Source organism: Eucalyptus grandis, chromosome 10 (genome assembly GCF_016545825.1).
Source record: "Eucalyptus grandis isolate ANBG69807.140 chromosome 10, ASM1654582v1, whole genome shotgun sequence".
Classification (NCBI taxonomy): Eukaryota; Viridiplantae; Streptophyta; class Magnoliopsida; order Myrtales; family Myrtaceae; genus Eucalyptus; species Eucalyptus grandis.
Window position 1 is genome coordinate 17,840,655 of NC_052621.1, and position 15,575 is coordinate 17,856,229.

At 38.0% G+C, this 15,575-nt stretch overlaps 2 protein-coding genes across 10 annotated transcripts; one reads left to right on the top strand and one right to left on the bottom strand.

The window, feature by feature from the left end:
- Positions 1-2,746: 2,746 nt before the first annotated feature.
- Positions 2,747-6,382, top strand: LOC104422087 (RHOMBOID-like protein 9, chloroplastic). Of its 4 annotated transcripts, none has more exons than XM_018864517.2 (8): positions 2,747-2,985; positions 3,722-3,891; positions 3,977-4,302; positions 4,559-4,772; positions 4,872-5,037; positions 5,377-5,547; positions 5,729-5,883; positions 5,988-6,382. In XM_018864517.2, the coding sequence occupies exons 2-8, from the start codon at positions 3,728-3,730 to the stop codon at positions 6,223-6,225; spliced, it is 1,434 nt and encodes a 477-aa protein (XP_018720062.2). In that variant the 5' UTR covers positions 2,747-2,985; positions 3,722-3,727; the 3' UTR covers positions 6,226-6,382. The 4 variants fall into 4 exon arrangements, with proteins under 4 accessions (XP_018720062.2, XP_018720060.2, XP_018720065.2 ...); XM_018864515.2 differs by lacking the exon at positions 2,747-2,985 and adding an exon at positions 3,330-3,441; XM_018864520.2 differs by lacking the exon at positions 2,747-2,985 and adding an exon at positions 3,547-3,601.
- Positions 6,383-9,631: 3,249 nt separating this feature from the next.
- Positions 9,632-12,335, bottom strand: LOC104422089 (GDT1-like protein 5). 6 transcript variants are annotated; one of them, XM_039303359.1, is made up of 12 exons: positions 12,207-12,325; positions 12,032-12,100; positions 11,725-11,885; positions 11,449-11,609; positions 11,290-11,337; positions 11,113-11,204; positions 10,908-10,940; positions 10,707-10,769; positions 10,517-10,577; positions 10,286-10,347; positions 9,986-10,058; positions 9,632-9,888 (listed from the first exon to the last, which is right to left on the bottom strand). In XM_039303359.1, the coding sequence occupies exons 4-12, from the start codon at positions 11,557-11,559 to the stop codon at positions 9,823-9,825; spliced, it is 609 nt and encodes a 202-aa protein (XP_039159293.1). In that variant the 5' UTR covers positions 11,560-11,609; positions 11,725-11,885; positions 12,032-12,100; positions 12,207-12,325; the 3' UTR covers positions 9,632-9,822. The 6 variants fall into 6 exon arrangements, with proteins under 6 accessions (XP_039159293.1, XP_010032616.2, XP_039159291.1 ...); XM_010034314.3 differs by lacking the exon at positions 11,725-11,885 and having other exon boundaries at positions 11,449-11,508; positions 12,207-12,335; XM_039303357.1 differs by lacking the exon at positions 12,207-12,325 and having other exon boundaries at positions 11,725-11,965; positions 12,032-12,106.
- Positions 12,336-15,575: the final 3,240 nt, after the last annotated feature.

Sequence of the window (15,575 nt, forward strand, 5' to 3'; positions counted from 1 at the left end):
TAAACTACACCCTTAGCTTCTAGTAGAATTACATGTGCAATCTTTATTTGTGCTTGTCTTGATAAACTCTACTCTAACTTTTGGTTAAAATATACTTATTTGTATTACCACTTGTTTAAGATTTCCCTATGGGTTATCGAGAAGTGTTTAACCTTGCCTATGCCTATTCCTCAGTATGCTCATAAATCGAGCGAGCCTTTGGTGTTTTTATTAAAAAAAAAGAGGAAGATTCTCATTGATTTGTAAACATGTTTCTTTTGCATTACTCCTGGTGCGAAAATATTAAAGTTACAATCATTTTTCCCCCAAATTTAAACAAATTAAAGTTAAAAAAATTAAATTAATCACACCAAAGAACCTTCAAAATATATGTTTACCAAACATCATTTTCCCAAAGTTGCTTCCCAAGGCATATTTCAATTACAGTTACCAAATAATCTTTTCTTTTTTCATCAAATCCCTTTAAACTAAAGGCTTTTGCATTTCTCTAAAGGCTTTCTCCAAAAATCAAACCAAATGCAGCCACTGTCTGTTTATAGGTTATGTGCTATATTAAAAAAATTAAACTCATCCCAAATTTTATAGTAATTTTTTTTCTAGATATTAAAGCCTGTCTTTGGTAAAAGAATTCAAAGGTGTGGGATAAAGTGATTATATTCAGTTCAAAATGGCGATGACTTAATTAAATGGTTAAGCTCTCAAACTAAATTCGGCGGATATTGAGAGCTGGATTCTTTGTACTTGTGGCTATAAGATCAAATCTTTGGGGGATAATTACCCAAAAAGTCCTTAAATTTATTATACGGATGTCAATTTAGTCTCAAACCTTTGAGTTACGTTGTGGTCTGAATTTTTAATCAGGATAAGATTAGATAGGATATAATATGAAATCTAAGGATTTTATTATAACCTATTCACTATTTAGTGAATCGCAATAATAAAGTTGGATATATTCACATTATATGATATACATTATTTGATATAAAAAACATATCAATATAAATAAATGTAAAAGTTCACAAATGGAAGTGTTAAAAATCTCTTGCGATACTCTTGCCTACGTTATTTTTATTTTATTTTTATTATATTTTTCCTCTTTTTGTAATTATGTTCTTTTTTATTTATTTGTTCCACTTCCATCATTCTTTAATAAAAAATTATTAAATAGTAAATTGTATTAATATAACTAAAACAGGAAAATACCTAAAATATGTAATAAATATATTAATATGTATATATTGAATTTATACTATAAGATAGAATTAAATTCGAATGTATAAACAAAAATAAGATTAAAGTTAAAAATAAATTGTTAATTTTTGTTATTTTGAATTTCTCATATTATAATTCAAATATTATTTAAATTGAATATATTTTTAATTTTATGAATTTAAGAAATTTGTTATTCTAGAAAAAATAGTTTTCCTATTATGAATATTAGAAATCTTGCTCATATTTAACCCACATTCCCGTAGAATAATTTTATTTGGCCTATATCCTTCTCGTACCCAACTTTATCTTGCCTTGAGCAGACATTAAATGTATCCTAAATTTTATCCTGACTATCACATGTAACCTTAAATTTGGCCTATGTGGTACTAAATTTTTTGACAATTTATCAATATAGTCATTCTAAATTGGCCAGCAATTGTCGACATAAATGTTGGTCGTCTAGTTTAGTCACGTTGGTGAAGTTGATTTTTTGCATTTGCTTTAATTTTTCTTAATTTTAATTTTAATTTTTTTAATTTTTTTTTCTTTTATGTCTTCTTTTTCCTTCTTCCTTTGCCAAAAAGAAAAGAAAAAGAGGAAAACTAATTAAAAAAATTATGAAAGATTCAAAAAATAATAAAAATGCAAAAAATTATCCAAGTTAGCATTAGTCATGTTACGTATGATAGCCAATGTCTACATCGATAATTGTTGGTCAAAATTGACTAGAAGAACTACAATAATAAATTGTTAAAAATTTTATAGCTAAATTGGTAAAACTAAAAGGTTCATGATTTTTTTTTTTTTTGCGGCGAAAGGTTCGTGATTGAATTGGTATCTATAAATAGATTTAGGTCCTTTTTTTATAGTAATTTTTCCCATTGTTTGTACTAGATATGACTATAGTCGTGCAGCCCACTATAGGGGATGGAATCGAGGTGCGAGTACAATCTTATATGTGGATATTCTTCTTACATCTTAGGGAACTTCTGCTTGTCAACCCGCATCAACCTCCTGGACTCAGGCGCGGTAATAAAAATTTACGATTAGTCACGCACTAAAGTAGATGAACTTCACATAATTTTTTTTCTCAAGTGTTGCAATCGGGCGAAACCTCGTGTCTAGCTTTCATGCTCCACGTTTAGTCCGTCTGTCCAATCCAATTGAGAGGACCCGACACACGCCCGAACACGAAGAAATTCACAAGGAATCATTCCGAATTCGGCTTGTGTCAGAATCAATGTTGGCACTGTCCTAGCCAGCTCTCTCTGCGGTGCGCACAATCAAGCAGAAAGGCAAATTCACTGAATTTTTTCCGGAAGCGCAAGTGCTTCAGATGAAAGTGTCGTGTACGTTTTGGGTGGAGGATCCCGAAATGAAATCCTTGGTGGGGTCAGGTGCTGATAGGCTTCCCCGGCTTGGGTGAGAGCTTGAGATTGTGGCCGAGATGTGGCAACATCCCAATGGTCCAACGGAGATAAGGCGGGATCACAAACCGTAAACAGAGACTCCCCACCTCGACTCTCTTGTCATTGCTGTTCCTTTCGGACTTCAGTCCCCACGTTGGTCCTTTGCATTGTGTCGTTTGTTTCGTTTTTTTTATCGTTTGGCGCTTTCAGAAACATTACAAGACTTCCATTATTGGAAGGCAAGTACAAGACATTGTCGCAGGTTGTTGGGTTGTGTTGCTAAAATGCCTCTCTGCCAGCTCTGAAGCGAGACCCTCCTGATATGGTGAACAGGGCAGTAGTTTCCTCTTCTTGATGATGCTCGGTTCGTGAGTTTTGGGTTCCATTTTCTTGTCCTTTTCTTCACTTGTTTGTGTACAAGTGCTTCATCTTCCATCCTGTCTAGTTCTTTTATCTGTCAGAGTTCCGCTGCTTTTTGTCTGCTTCGTTGAACGGTGGGATAATATCAAGTTTGCATTTGGTTTGACGGGCTGGGATTACTTTACTGAAATGAGCAAACAGAAACAGAATGTGTTCTTTGTTGTGCCTGAAATAGCATTTGTGTTCACATGCATGGGCTGTCCAGAAATTTATTGGCTTCAATGAGCGGAAAAGGAACTTTTCGCAGCAATTCAGCAAAGAAAGATTTCTGTGGTACATGGTTCTCTGACCACATACGGCGTGTTTATGGAGAATCAGTCGTCCAAAAGCTTGAAATATGGCTGTCGGTTTTAAGGACTATATCTAGAAGCATGACCTTCTTAAACGAGGATCCACCGATGTCAGTAGTCTTTTATATATTTCACTTAGCAAGTTTTATCATTCCACATGAAGAATTTTCGCATGACAATAACTGTCCTCAGGTTTGTTTAAAATTAGCCTTTGGTTGAGCTGCTATTCGTCACATCGAGTGGCTTTCCTCCTTGTTCTCCGTGCTGAAGGTGTTGTTTCATGCGCCTTCCCCCCAGCTAGAAATGTTCTTTTCTGCTGCACAAAGCCAAACAGTAGTTTTCATGTTCTATTTTGTTACTGAAACCTACGATTTCAATGAATTCGATCAGGTTAACATGGCTGTGACACCAGTACGTTACAAAATACCATATATTTGTCAGCCTCCATTGACCCGGAATATCGCAAGGCAGTGTCATGGGCTGTTCATGTGTGACCACAGTTCCACGAGAGATGGTCCGAGATGGTTCTGTTCTGGTTCTGTTGATATCAGCAGAGGATGGTAAGTCTTGTATCCACTGACTAGTATATAGAGACAACAAGAAACAAGAAAGAGACCGAAGTCCACTAATGCATTAGCCTTGCAGGTCTCTGCAAAATGAGAAAATGAACGGAGCATCCTTTTTACAGCAAGATTATTGGGCAGAAGGCCACCTAAAAGGCTTTCTGAAGAATGCCACGCACAGGAAAAGCGCACAGGTCATATGTCATGCTTCCAAGGATAGTAGTGAGAGCCAAATGCGGGCACTTGATTCTTATTTTGGCAAACTTGGAGATGTCGACAAGACCTTCTTGGACGATTCTAATGTAAAGATAGAAGCGCTTGCAAAAAGTGATGTTTTCAAGTCGCAAAGGGGGCTGGACCTGCAGGATGCTTATCTTGGCAAACGCAAGGAAGGAAACGGCATGTCAGGTATGTGTGATTGTTTATTTTTTATTCCGACGATCTGGTGATGAAATTTGTTGGCCAAACTTAAATGGAAGAAACTGGTAGATGTTTCGGTTTGTACTCATTGCAGAAGTTGGCTAAGGAGAAATTATCATATCTGTCCACATTTGTTTGATGACTGCAATTTACTTTTCTTATTCATATTGCCAGAGTTTTTCTTTTTTTCGACAAATTATTTTAATGTAAAAAGGACGATAATCTAACATCTACGCATGTTCAGATACCAACTCCGGAGACTGTGCATCAAGTCATCAGGACGAGATCACTGCCAAAAGCGATGTTATGGAAACTCTGTTGCCTCTCAAAGAAGAATCTAAAATAGGTTATTGGAGGAAAACGAGAGTTCACAATGAACTAAGGCAAATGAGAGATGAGAAAGGGCAGAATTCTCAAGTTTTACAAAACTTCGATGACACTTCGGATCTTTACTTAATGTAATACACGGTCTCTCCAAAGTTCATTGTCCAATATGTAGTGTTATTCAGCAGGGAGTAAGACATCTAACAAAACCCTTTTTTGTGCTTTGGCTGCAGAAGCATCATAGCTTCCATAAACATTGCTGTGTTTCTGTTTGAGATAGCGAGCCCTGTGCGGAACTCAGATATGGACCTATTCTCTCTTCCGCTGCTGTATGGAGCGAAAATCAATCACCTCATCCTGACAGGAGAATGGTGGAGGCTTGTCACACCTATGTTTCTGGTACAAGATTGAGGGTTGGTTTCATTTTCCTTTCTTCTACCGATTCAGTAGCCATATTTCCTAGTTGTTGTACATGCAGCGACGACAGATGATTGTGTCCATACATGTTGTTTATATTCCACAAGATACGAACCAAAGATGTAATTAGTTCTGAGTAGGCATTTGACAGTCGTGAATAGATGCTAATAATCAGGAGCATAATTGCTCTTGCAGTACTCTTCTTTCTAGTGTCATAAAAAAGTTTGTCACAATGAATTTGCATGAACATTTCTCAATATTCTGTGCGGAGCTCTATATTCCATCTAGAAGATTTTTGTCGAGATGACTTTATGAATGCAGCACTCTGGAGTTTTCCATATGGCTCTTGGTTGTTGGGCGCTTCTCACATTCGGGCCTAAGGTTTGCAAAGGCTATGGTTCATTCACATTCTTCCTGATATACTTACTTGGAGGAATATCTGGCAACTTGACAAGCTTTCTACACACGCCAGACCCGACTGTTGGTGGCACGGTAAGCACCATTACACCCCTTTCTCTGTCTCTACATTTATGTAACTGAGAAGCCAAGCTCAGATTCAGCATATATAATCCATCAGTCTTGTATGGCTGTGTTGAATTGCTGTCTGTGGAACTATCTGCATTTTTCAACTTATTGGGACGACAGTTGATTTCGATGTGATATCTTGCCGCAGGGACCAATATTTGCCATGATAGGTGCGTGGCTCATCTATCAAATCCAAAACAAGGACATGATTTCGAAAGACATATCAGAGAGTATGTTCCAGAAGGCAATACTCGCGACGGTTCTCAGCTTCCTGTTGAGCAACTTTGGTCCAATAGATGACTGGTAAGATGATCTCCAGCCAGTTAAAACATGCGCATCCTCTCTCATTTGCTAGCCACATGATTCTTCAAGTCTGACAGCCCATGACCGTTGCTACGGTGTTGCAGGACGCATTTGGGAGCAGCGGTCACGGGCATAGTGTACGGCTATTTTACGTGCCCGACCTTACAAATGGACGATGCATCTTCGACCTCTGGACAGGAAGAGGGAATCACTCTCGTTGGGCAACCTGCGGATTCTTGCAAATCGCTGCTCGTCTTTGCTCTCTTAACCCTTGTGTTGGGCTCTCTAGTTTTCGTTATCGAGCCGCCACTAGGCACTCTTGTGACCGAAAACCTAGAATAAACGTGGAAGTATTGTGATGATGGATACAGGACCGTGTTAGATGATTTTACGAAAGGTAGCTGAAACGTTTGAAAGAAACATATTCTGTAATGAATGACTTCTAGTGTTGTGTAATGTCCTGGGGAGGGCCGAATGTCTGGTGATGGACATTTATCAATCTTTAGCAATGCCCTCGAAAAACATTGCTTTGCTATCTACACACAGCGGCAGACAAGAGACTTTCATTTGAAGGTGATGATCGGCCTGAGCGAAGGTAGAAGAACACCACGCGCATTAAAGAAAAAAGATGAAGTATCCGGGCGAGACGTATCAATAATGACAATAATAACGTCTTAAAATTGTGATTTCCCCAATAGGGTTCGTGATTGAATCCGGTTTCAATGGAATTTCTGTCCCTGGGATTATAATGCCCAGACTTTGGTCTTCCTCATTTAAAATGCCTACAAACCAAGGATGAACACGATTCAAGCCTTGAACCTATGGCGAAACAAAATTCAACAGTTGAGAAGATATGAACCTGGTCTCGGACTGTTGATTTGAATTTGCTCTCGTTGCACAAGACTTATCGGTTCTTTTAAGGCAGCACGTCATGAGTCGTGTGCTTATATCTCGGCTTGGCAAAGAGCTTTGGAGCGATACTGCGACTCATAGGAAGCGACCATGACTGTTCCCCGATCAAAAATGTGAATCCTATTAAGAGTGTTCGTGGCTACCATGTTGTTCTACTTGTGCTACGGTTTTGTTAAGAGCAATTAAGTTCAAACCTCACTTTCTTAAGAACAAAACAATACACATTCCAAGATGGAGTAACAAAAATGGAGTAGGCTACATCTCTGTCAAAACTTTTGATTGCTTTTCAAGGGTGGTCTCCTAATAAGAGGATCGGCCAACATCAACTCGGTCACCACGTACTCAACAACAACTTCGCCTATAGCGATATTTCGAAGATATATGCTTGGTCTTGCATGAAATCTTATTGTTTTTATTAAATTATGTATCAAATGTGAGCTTATAAACTGAATCCGACTCAATAGGAGGATGCAGATCAGTTCAGTTAAAAGGAAGATATCTCATCAAGAAGGGGCTTATAATTATATCTACCCAAGAAAGAAGGAAGCTCTTCTGCAACTAAAGGACAAAATAAGGGTCTCAATTATTCGATAAAATAACATGGGAGTAGAAAAGAAGTCCTTGTCCAAGAGGAAGGAAAAAAGTGGACGCCACCCCTTTCTTTGATAGTGGTCGGTCAGCAAGGGTTTGACCGGAAAAGGGACCTAAATTAAAATGGATTAATACTTTGAAAAACTTCAAACTAATATATTTATAATAAATTTAACTAAAATTAATTTTATCATAAAAAATCTCAAACTATTATACATGTGATAAATTTACCCTAAATAATTACAAAAACTCAAATTGATATACTTATAACAAATTTATCATAATCTAATAAGTTGGATTGCTAAAAATCTCAAACGGATAAATTTATGATAAATATATCTTCCGTTAAATTAAATTAATATCACAAAAAATCACAAAAATTATATAATTATGACAAACAAAAAGTAAAATTTCAAAGCGATATATCAATCAACGTCACATGTTATCCAACTTAGTAATTTGATAATAAAATTTAACGAAAACTAACAGAGGGTAAATTTATTATAAGTGTATCAATTTAGGGTAAATTTATCAAAGATGTATAAGTTTGGGGTCTTTAGTGATCAAAAACTTAATCTTGGATAAATTTATCATAGATGTACCAATTTGGAATTTTTCAATTAACCCAATTAAATTATATCCTTCCTTTCTTTTTGGCCGTCATTATAGCTCTCTTCCTTTGGATGCCACACACAAGAAAATCCTAAAGCCGTACAAGGAGGGTTTCGTGTGGGTTACATGGAGAGGGAGCTCTAAACACATGGACTTTGTGCCGTGAGTTTTACATTCAAATTGAGTTTTTATTTATTTATTTATTTATTTGTAAACATAGTAGGTTTGAGCTTTATTATAGGAACAATTGAGCATATAAACAATTGCGACTATTATTTGATTATAGTGGATTATTTACCACTAACTCTCCTCGTAGAGTAGCTACCGACACTCAAACTGTCTAATGTCCTTATCGTTCCTCATTAAATTCTGCATTGATTTTACAATAATTGGTATTAGAGCTTGAGGATAGGTTTTTCTAGATTTTGATTTGGGGTGTTTACTTATCTGATTATTATCTAGAAATTCCATTGTTACAATTAAGTATAGAGCGAAAGTTGAAAATGAAAAGTTCAATGGAAGGAACAACTTTGGGTTATGAAGCGTCAAGATGGAGGCACTATTGACAACTCAATGTTTGGCCGAAGCATTGGAAGGCAAGGCTAAGTTGCCTAAAACAATGAAAGATGCCGAAAATGACGTGTTAATGAGGAAGGCAATGAGTATAATCCAATTGAACCTCTTGGATGAGGTGTTAATAGAGGTGGTTGACAAGAAGTACGCCACAATGTTATATAATGAGGGTTTGAATAGTTGCTTGTACATGTTGAAGAGAATATTTTAGTTTAGATACATTGAAGATATGTCTATTAGATCCCACCTAAAATGGATTTAATAAGCTCATGATATATTTAAAGAACATTGATAAGATCCTTGATGAGGAAGAACATGATATGATATAGTTATGGAAGCATACTATGATTACCTCAGAAGAGGTAAAATCCGCTTTATTCTTTGTAAGGAGTGGTAAAAAAAAGTTGCAAGATGACAATCTAGTATAGGTTATAGCACGATGACTATTGATTCAAGATATAGATCAACATTAGTGGTCCAACAACGGCAAAGGTAAAAGCAAGTCGAAGTCACACCATAAAAAGTTCAAGAGACATGTGAAGTGTTTTGAGTGCCACGAAGAGGAGCACATTAGGAGAGATTGTTCAAAGGTAAGAAATAGAGGTAATGGGCATAATGCCACACAAAACATTGTCAAGAGAGTAATAGTGATGCAGAGGTTGTTTTGTGTAACTACTAGCTATAACTACTAGATTTCAGGTGTTCTTATCATGTGGCGTCTTATAGAAATTGTTCACAACTTACCAAACTGAAGATGGTGGTTGAGTTCTAATAAGGAATAACACAACCTGGAAGGTTATGGGAATAGGGACAGCTTGGATTTGGATGCATGATAGGGTGGTGTGTACATTGATCGCCAAGAGGCATGCATCAAAACTCAAGAAAACCTTATTTCTCTATGGAGACTTGATGACATCATGTGTAAGCACACTTGATGATGGAATGTTGAATATCTCTCAGGATGTCATGACAATGATGAAAGAAGAAAGTGCATGCTGTTGAGGAAAGTAGGATAGTGTATGCATTTTCACTGTGATTCCTGTGAGGGCAAGTGCTTGCGTTTCTTGGGATTGTATATAAAATGGTCATTCTGAAATAAAAATTATTAAGTGACAAGCATGAAACATATCGATGCAAGTAGTCAAAAACATCCGAATGCTCAAAGAAAAATAACCAAGGTATCTGCGGTAGAGCACTCTCAACTAACAGGAAGCAGCAGCATAGACATACAAACAAGAGAAAAATCCATAATTAGGATGGTGAAAGTAGGGATTGGACCCCAAACGCTAGGAAGAGAAATCCACCTAGGAGGGTCACCTGCACCAACAAGCACAAAGGTGAATGGATTGAAGACCACATAGAGGAAAGAAACGAATGTGTGAGCTGAGCTAAGTAGCAAAGAAGAGGGGATTACCAGCCTCTCTGATATCTTAGAAGCCAGGCTCTCTCCCCCTGTAACAGCAGCAACTGTACACAACACTTGTCCACTGAAAAAATAATGAAAATTTAATTAGAAGGATTAGTCCTGTGAGTTATGCTTGCATTCACTGGTGGAATAGATTCAATGCAGGCTGTGAAGAGAACAAATAAAGCTGCTCGAATAGCGGTCATGATGATATGATATGAGCAACTACTATTAGAACTGCATTGCTCTGCACTGACATGAAATACCCCATAGTTGTTGGCTGGAGTGCATGATTAGGCATATACTTACGCTATTCCGCCAAGCACCACTGCTAAGATGTTCTCATCAGCTGCCAAGCCAATCGTTGCTAGCTGCAATGTTTTACAGCTTTCAGAATGCTAAGCAGAGTGAATACTCTCAAAGTTCTTGCTTGATTGCAAATTTCACTTCTTCCTTTTCCAAATTGTTAAGCAGATCCAATATGTTTAGAATTAAATGAGCACTAATTTGCACAATGTACTCTAACCGGAACTTTTCTACCTGGCTTTTGTTGCGCCAATTACGGAAGAAGGTGAGTGAGAACGCTTGCGAAGCAGCCATCCTGAGTTAGGAACGGTCATAACATATAGGTTTCATGGAAACCGACCACATACAGTTGAATTTGTTTTCATTTCTCTACATTTCTCTGGAGAAAGGTGAACCTATTTTTACCATTAGATGGAGGAATCACCTTGAGAAAGACTGGTGAGAAGTAAGTGATAGGCTTCTGTTGCGTCTACAAATCATCATCAACCTGAGAAAAAAACACATACACACACACACAGAATGAGATTCAGATGATCAGTTGAAACATAGGATGCAGAAGTATGATCATTTCTACAGTGAATTGGAGCAATGTCTGAGAGAGAGAGAGAGAGAGAGGAACACTGACCATCCCTTTTCTACTTCCAACTCTTCATTGTCACTGCCAAAAGAAAAAGTAGTTTGCATCACCAAAAAAAAAAAAAAAAAAAAAAAAATTCCATTGATGCTTCAACTCCTGTACACACAAAGCATTTTGTGATGGGAAAGGAAGAATAATGAAGAGAAAAAAGGCTAAAAAAGAGTCGAAAAAAAGGAGAGAGAGGAAGAATTACTCATCATCCTTAGTGAACCCTTCCCAGAGGGACCGTAGACCCAACAGGAAAAACATGAATGTGGTCACATGATGTGACCAATTCTTCGAGAGCTGCTCAGTAAATCAAGTTAATAGATACCCAAACATCTAATGAACTATGAATCAGTGAGCACTGAGAAGTGATTGTAATGCAGACCAGACTTAGAGCAGCCCAGCCGACCATAGCGGAGATCACGGTCTTTGCCTAAATTTTGATCACAATCACAAAAAGAAAGTTCAACTGTTCATCCTGTAAATGAAATTATAGTGAAGAATTGGAACATAAAATGAGAAGAATGAGAAAGAAAATGCTTACAGTTACTGAAACCAGGCATCCTAGCAAGACACTCTTCCGCGGATATTGCGTTGCCAGAATCTTAAGAAGGCAGAGAACGGACGATTTTAGCCTTACAAATTGACCGTCCATTCATGTCTGGTCTATTTCTGATTTAGTTTGCAGTAGCATAGAAGCAGAGTCTATGGCAGAGAAATTAACCAAATTTCAGTGACAAAGTAGCTTCATCTCTATTCATTCAAATGACTACTGTAGCCGCCAAAGTGAATCGTCAATGATCGTACTGTGACGCATTACCGGGATTCGTCAACATGAAAAACACCAGTGCCGATCCATCATGTATTGATTTGGTCAAAATGGATTAAGTGCTAGTGCAGGTATCATTTGGCGTATTCATTGTTCGGTCTCTTTATGAGAACCACGTTGCATTTACTGGATATAACCTTCTCTGCTGCAAACTGTGCGCAATATCAGCGTGCCATTATGCCGGAAATGCCATCATAGAACTGGATCGAGATTGCGAGAACACTTGGAAATTCTGCTATTTCATGAAATAAGGTTCTGGGCATGGGACAAGAAGACGAAAAGGGATGTGAAGGCTTACGGCGGCAACGCAGAACGTCCGGCCGCCAACATCTGAGAGCATAGTCGTGGCAAGCGACTTGGTGAAACCCTGAATTCGGACGGCAGAAAGCACAACATAAGCCACATCACATGCCAATAACCAAACAAAAAGGAACTGAAATCACACGATATGAACCCAGAGAGTTTGATCAAACCTGTATTACTAGAGCGTTCATTTTTTGCCTCAGCAACAGAGAGAGCTCTTAGCCGCAAAAATTAACCACAGACGCGATCTCACCCACACACACACAGGCACGCAGAGAGAGAGGGAGGAGGGAAGGCGGGGGCGGGGTGTGGGGTGTTTGAAGAGGGAGGGAGGGGTTTAAAAAAAATTGGTAATGAAAAAATTTTGCTTCATCTAATTTTATAAGTAATTCAAGCAATTAATTTTTGAAAAATATGTTTTGAATTATTCATTTTTTGATTAAAAAAATGCATCATCAGCTTTGGTTGCCTTGCTTATTATCTCCTCCTCTTTTATTAATTTTTTTTTTTCCTTTGGCGATGGATTGACTTGTTTACGTCTCCCAAATAAAAACGCATTTCCTTTGTCAAACCATCATGCCCCACGTGCTGCATCTTCAATTGCTTGTTCTCCTCCCGAAAAGATAAGTTAAATAAATTATCCACTAATAATAAAGAAATGAGGCTCCACCTTTCGAGATTAATTTACTGACTTTAATTACCACTTTTAGCTCTGGTTATTATATTGATTCTGTGTCGTGATACATCGTTAGAAATGGCCCGATTGGTGCGCTGATTAGATTGATGCTGCGATATTATGTGACTCGATATCCCCTTCAACTTAACAAGGTGTTTAGAGAAGTTAGGGCATCCTGATATTTTTTGACTTTAAGGGCTTAGATTGATTCAACTCTTTGACGTGGAATGATATCAAAATAATAAACCACAGGGCAATCTCAGTTGAGCACATTATTGCGATAATTAAAGTACCTTGAAAAAAACTAATGTACAAATCCAAATCATTCAAAGAAAATAACACCATTACCACTGTTGTCATGATTTATATTGGGTGTTTGTAGGAAGAAAATATTGGGTGCATCTTATGTGTCAGTATTGTAAATAAAAAAATTCTCGGCATCTCGAAAGGTGTGGGGTCCATGCATACCTAGAGCTAGGGGCCCACACACAGAGAGCTAGGGTCACCATGAGTTCGATATGAACTCCCAGGGCTCCTCGAGTTCTCCCTAGGTTTGCGGTCTCCGGCAATGCGGACGACGAGATGGAGAGCCCACACCCCTCCAAGAAGCCCCGGCTCCTAGCGCCAATGAAGGCAGAAGCTACCTGAAATGGCTCAGATCGAAAACATATAGAAACCCACAAATAAAAAAATGGCCATCAGAATCGAAACGAGAACTCAATCGACTTTCTAATATGAATAAAGAAATACTCTAAACGATTGTTTTTGTGCAACTCTTCTTGTTTGTTGGGGAGAGTGGAGTTCTTTTTGGGGGAGAGAGGGAGGCGTACTTACAGCCTCAACTGTAGGAGAAGAGAGAGGAGAGAGAGATTGTGCAGGGAACGTAGAAGAAAGAGCGTGCAACGAGAAGAGAGAGCACAGAAGAGTTTGCAAAATGGGTCCCACACCAGCACATATCGCGTTCTTGAGGATCTTCTTATTTGCCATGTTGACGGATAAGATGCACCAAATATTTTCTCGTTCATAGGTGGAGGTGAAATGCAAGCTCTGTTCAAGGTGGCAAAGAGGTCGGGTCGTAGGGAAAAACACCACCCCAGGTGTGATGGCATCGAAACAAGTGAAGCGGTAGGGCGGCATAGTTGGTGGACAAGACTGAGGTGACAATTGAAGTGGCGAGTGAAATGACAAACGACATCAAGGTACCGGACACTTGAAGTGTCAAAATTTAGCACGGAGGGACACTTAAGTGATCAAAGTTATGAAAATAATATTTAAGTGTCAAAATTGGAGTAAAATAGATCACTTAAGTACCAACAATGAGAAAAATCTAGCTAAAATGTTGACGTGGCTAGACAAGTGCAAAAACAACGTTGTTTTGTTGCGACGTGGGTAAATAATTAATATAAAATTAATTTAATTTAATTTAATTGAAAAATAAATTTATTTAAAAACAAAAAACCAAAAAGAGAGATGGAGATTGATTAGGTGGTAAGGGTTCAACCCTTGTTGTTGCCTCTTTGCCGTCGGAAGGGCTGACGAAGGTGGGTGGAGAATCGGTCGAGGTCGCCGGGCGATGGCCAAGGGTCGGCGACCTCGGCCGACCGGAAGGAAGGCCCATGAGCCCTCACTCAGATCAACCTCGGCCAGCGGTAGTCCTTGGCCTAGTCGAGCGAAGATCGCTGACCCTTGCCCCAGAGCTAGGTGAGGGTTCGCGGGCTCTCACCTTCGATTGATTAGGGTCGCAGCCTTAGCTAGGGCCTGACGACCCCGGCCAACCCTCCTCCCACCGTTGTTGGCCCTTCCCGGTGAGGGTGGCAAGGTTGTAGCGGAGAAGGCTGAGCCCTCAGCTACCTACAACTACTCATCTTCTTTCTTCCTCTTCATTTTAAAAAAAAATAAAATAATAATAATAATTAATTTATTAATTTTTTATAATTTAATTTAATTAATTTTTTAGATTAAAATTCAAATCCACGCCAAACTAACGTTGGTTTTGCGTTTCTTTGCTAAGTCAACTCTTTGGTAAGTTACGTGGACGAGCAAAATTAATAAAAAATTGTTACGTAAGATCTCCTATGAGGTTTGCCAAAGATGGCACTCAAGTATCCAATTTTTCCAAAAAAGTGGCATTTAAGTATCCCATCGTGTCAAGTTTTGGTACTTAAGGTATACTTTTGCCGCGACATCATCAACATGACAACATACTATAGCTAGGAAGAAAAGAAAAAAGAAAAAGGAAATAATTTTTTAGTTCTTTTGATATTGAGTTGGAATTATTTTTATTGAGTAAGCTACCTCAACTAATATCATTTTTTTTTTTGTTGGTCAGAAGCAAATATCCTTTGGCTCGGCAATTTTTTAACAAAAGCCTCACATGATAATTATCCCAAACTTGTATTTGCGAAATTGGAAAAAATGCAAACAATCGTAAAAGAAAATTTCACAAATCTCAGTTTAATAGAATTTATTCAAATAAGATAGATATTGTAATATGTCCCCTATAATGCTCTAGAGCATGTCCTCGTTTGCCAATTCCTCTTTCCCATGACTTGGAATGATATGACCAAAAAAAAAAAAAAAAAGTGGTGAGCAAGATCACGGCTTAGTGAGTGACAATCACCACTCCCATGGGATCAAACAACGAACAATGTAACTCCAGTACAAATCTTGAAATGTCATGAAAACTACATGTCTCTTCCTGTAAATCACAACATAGACAAATAATATGGCCGGCTAATATCATTTTTACACAATCACGTCAATAATCTTATGGTCACACTTCGTGTGGCAATATGATCACACAAAAAAAAAAAAAAAAAGGCATGTCGGTTATGATTAAGCTCTGAAAATCAAATCGGCCATA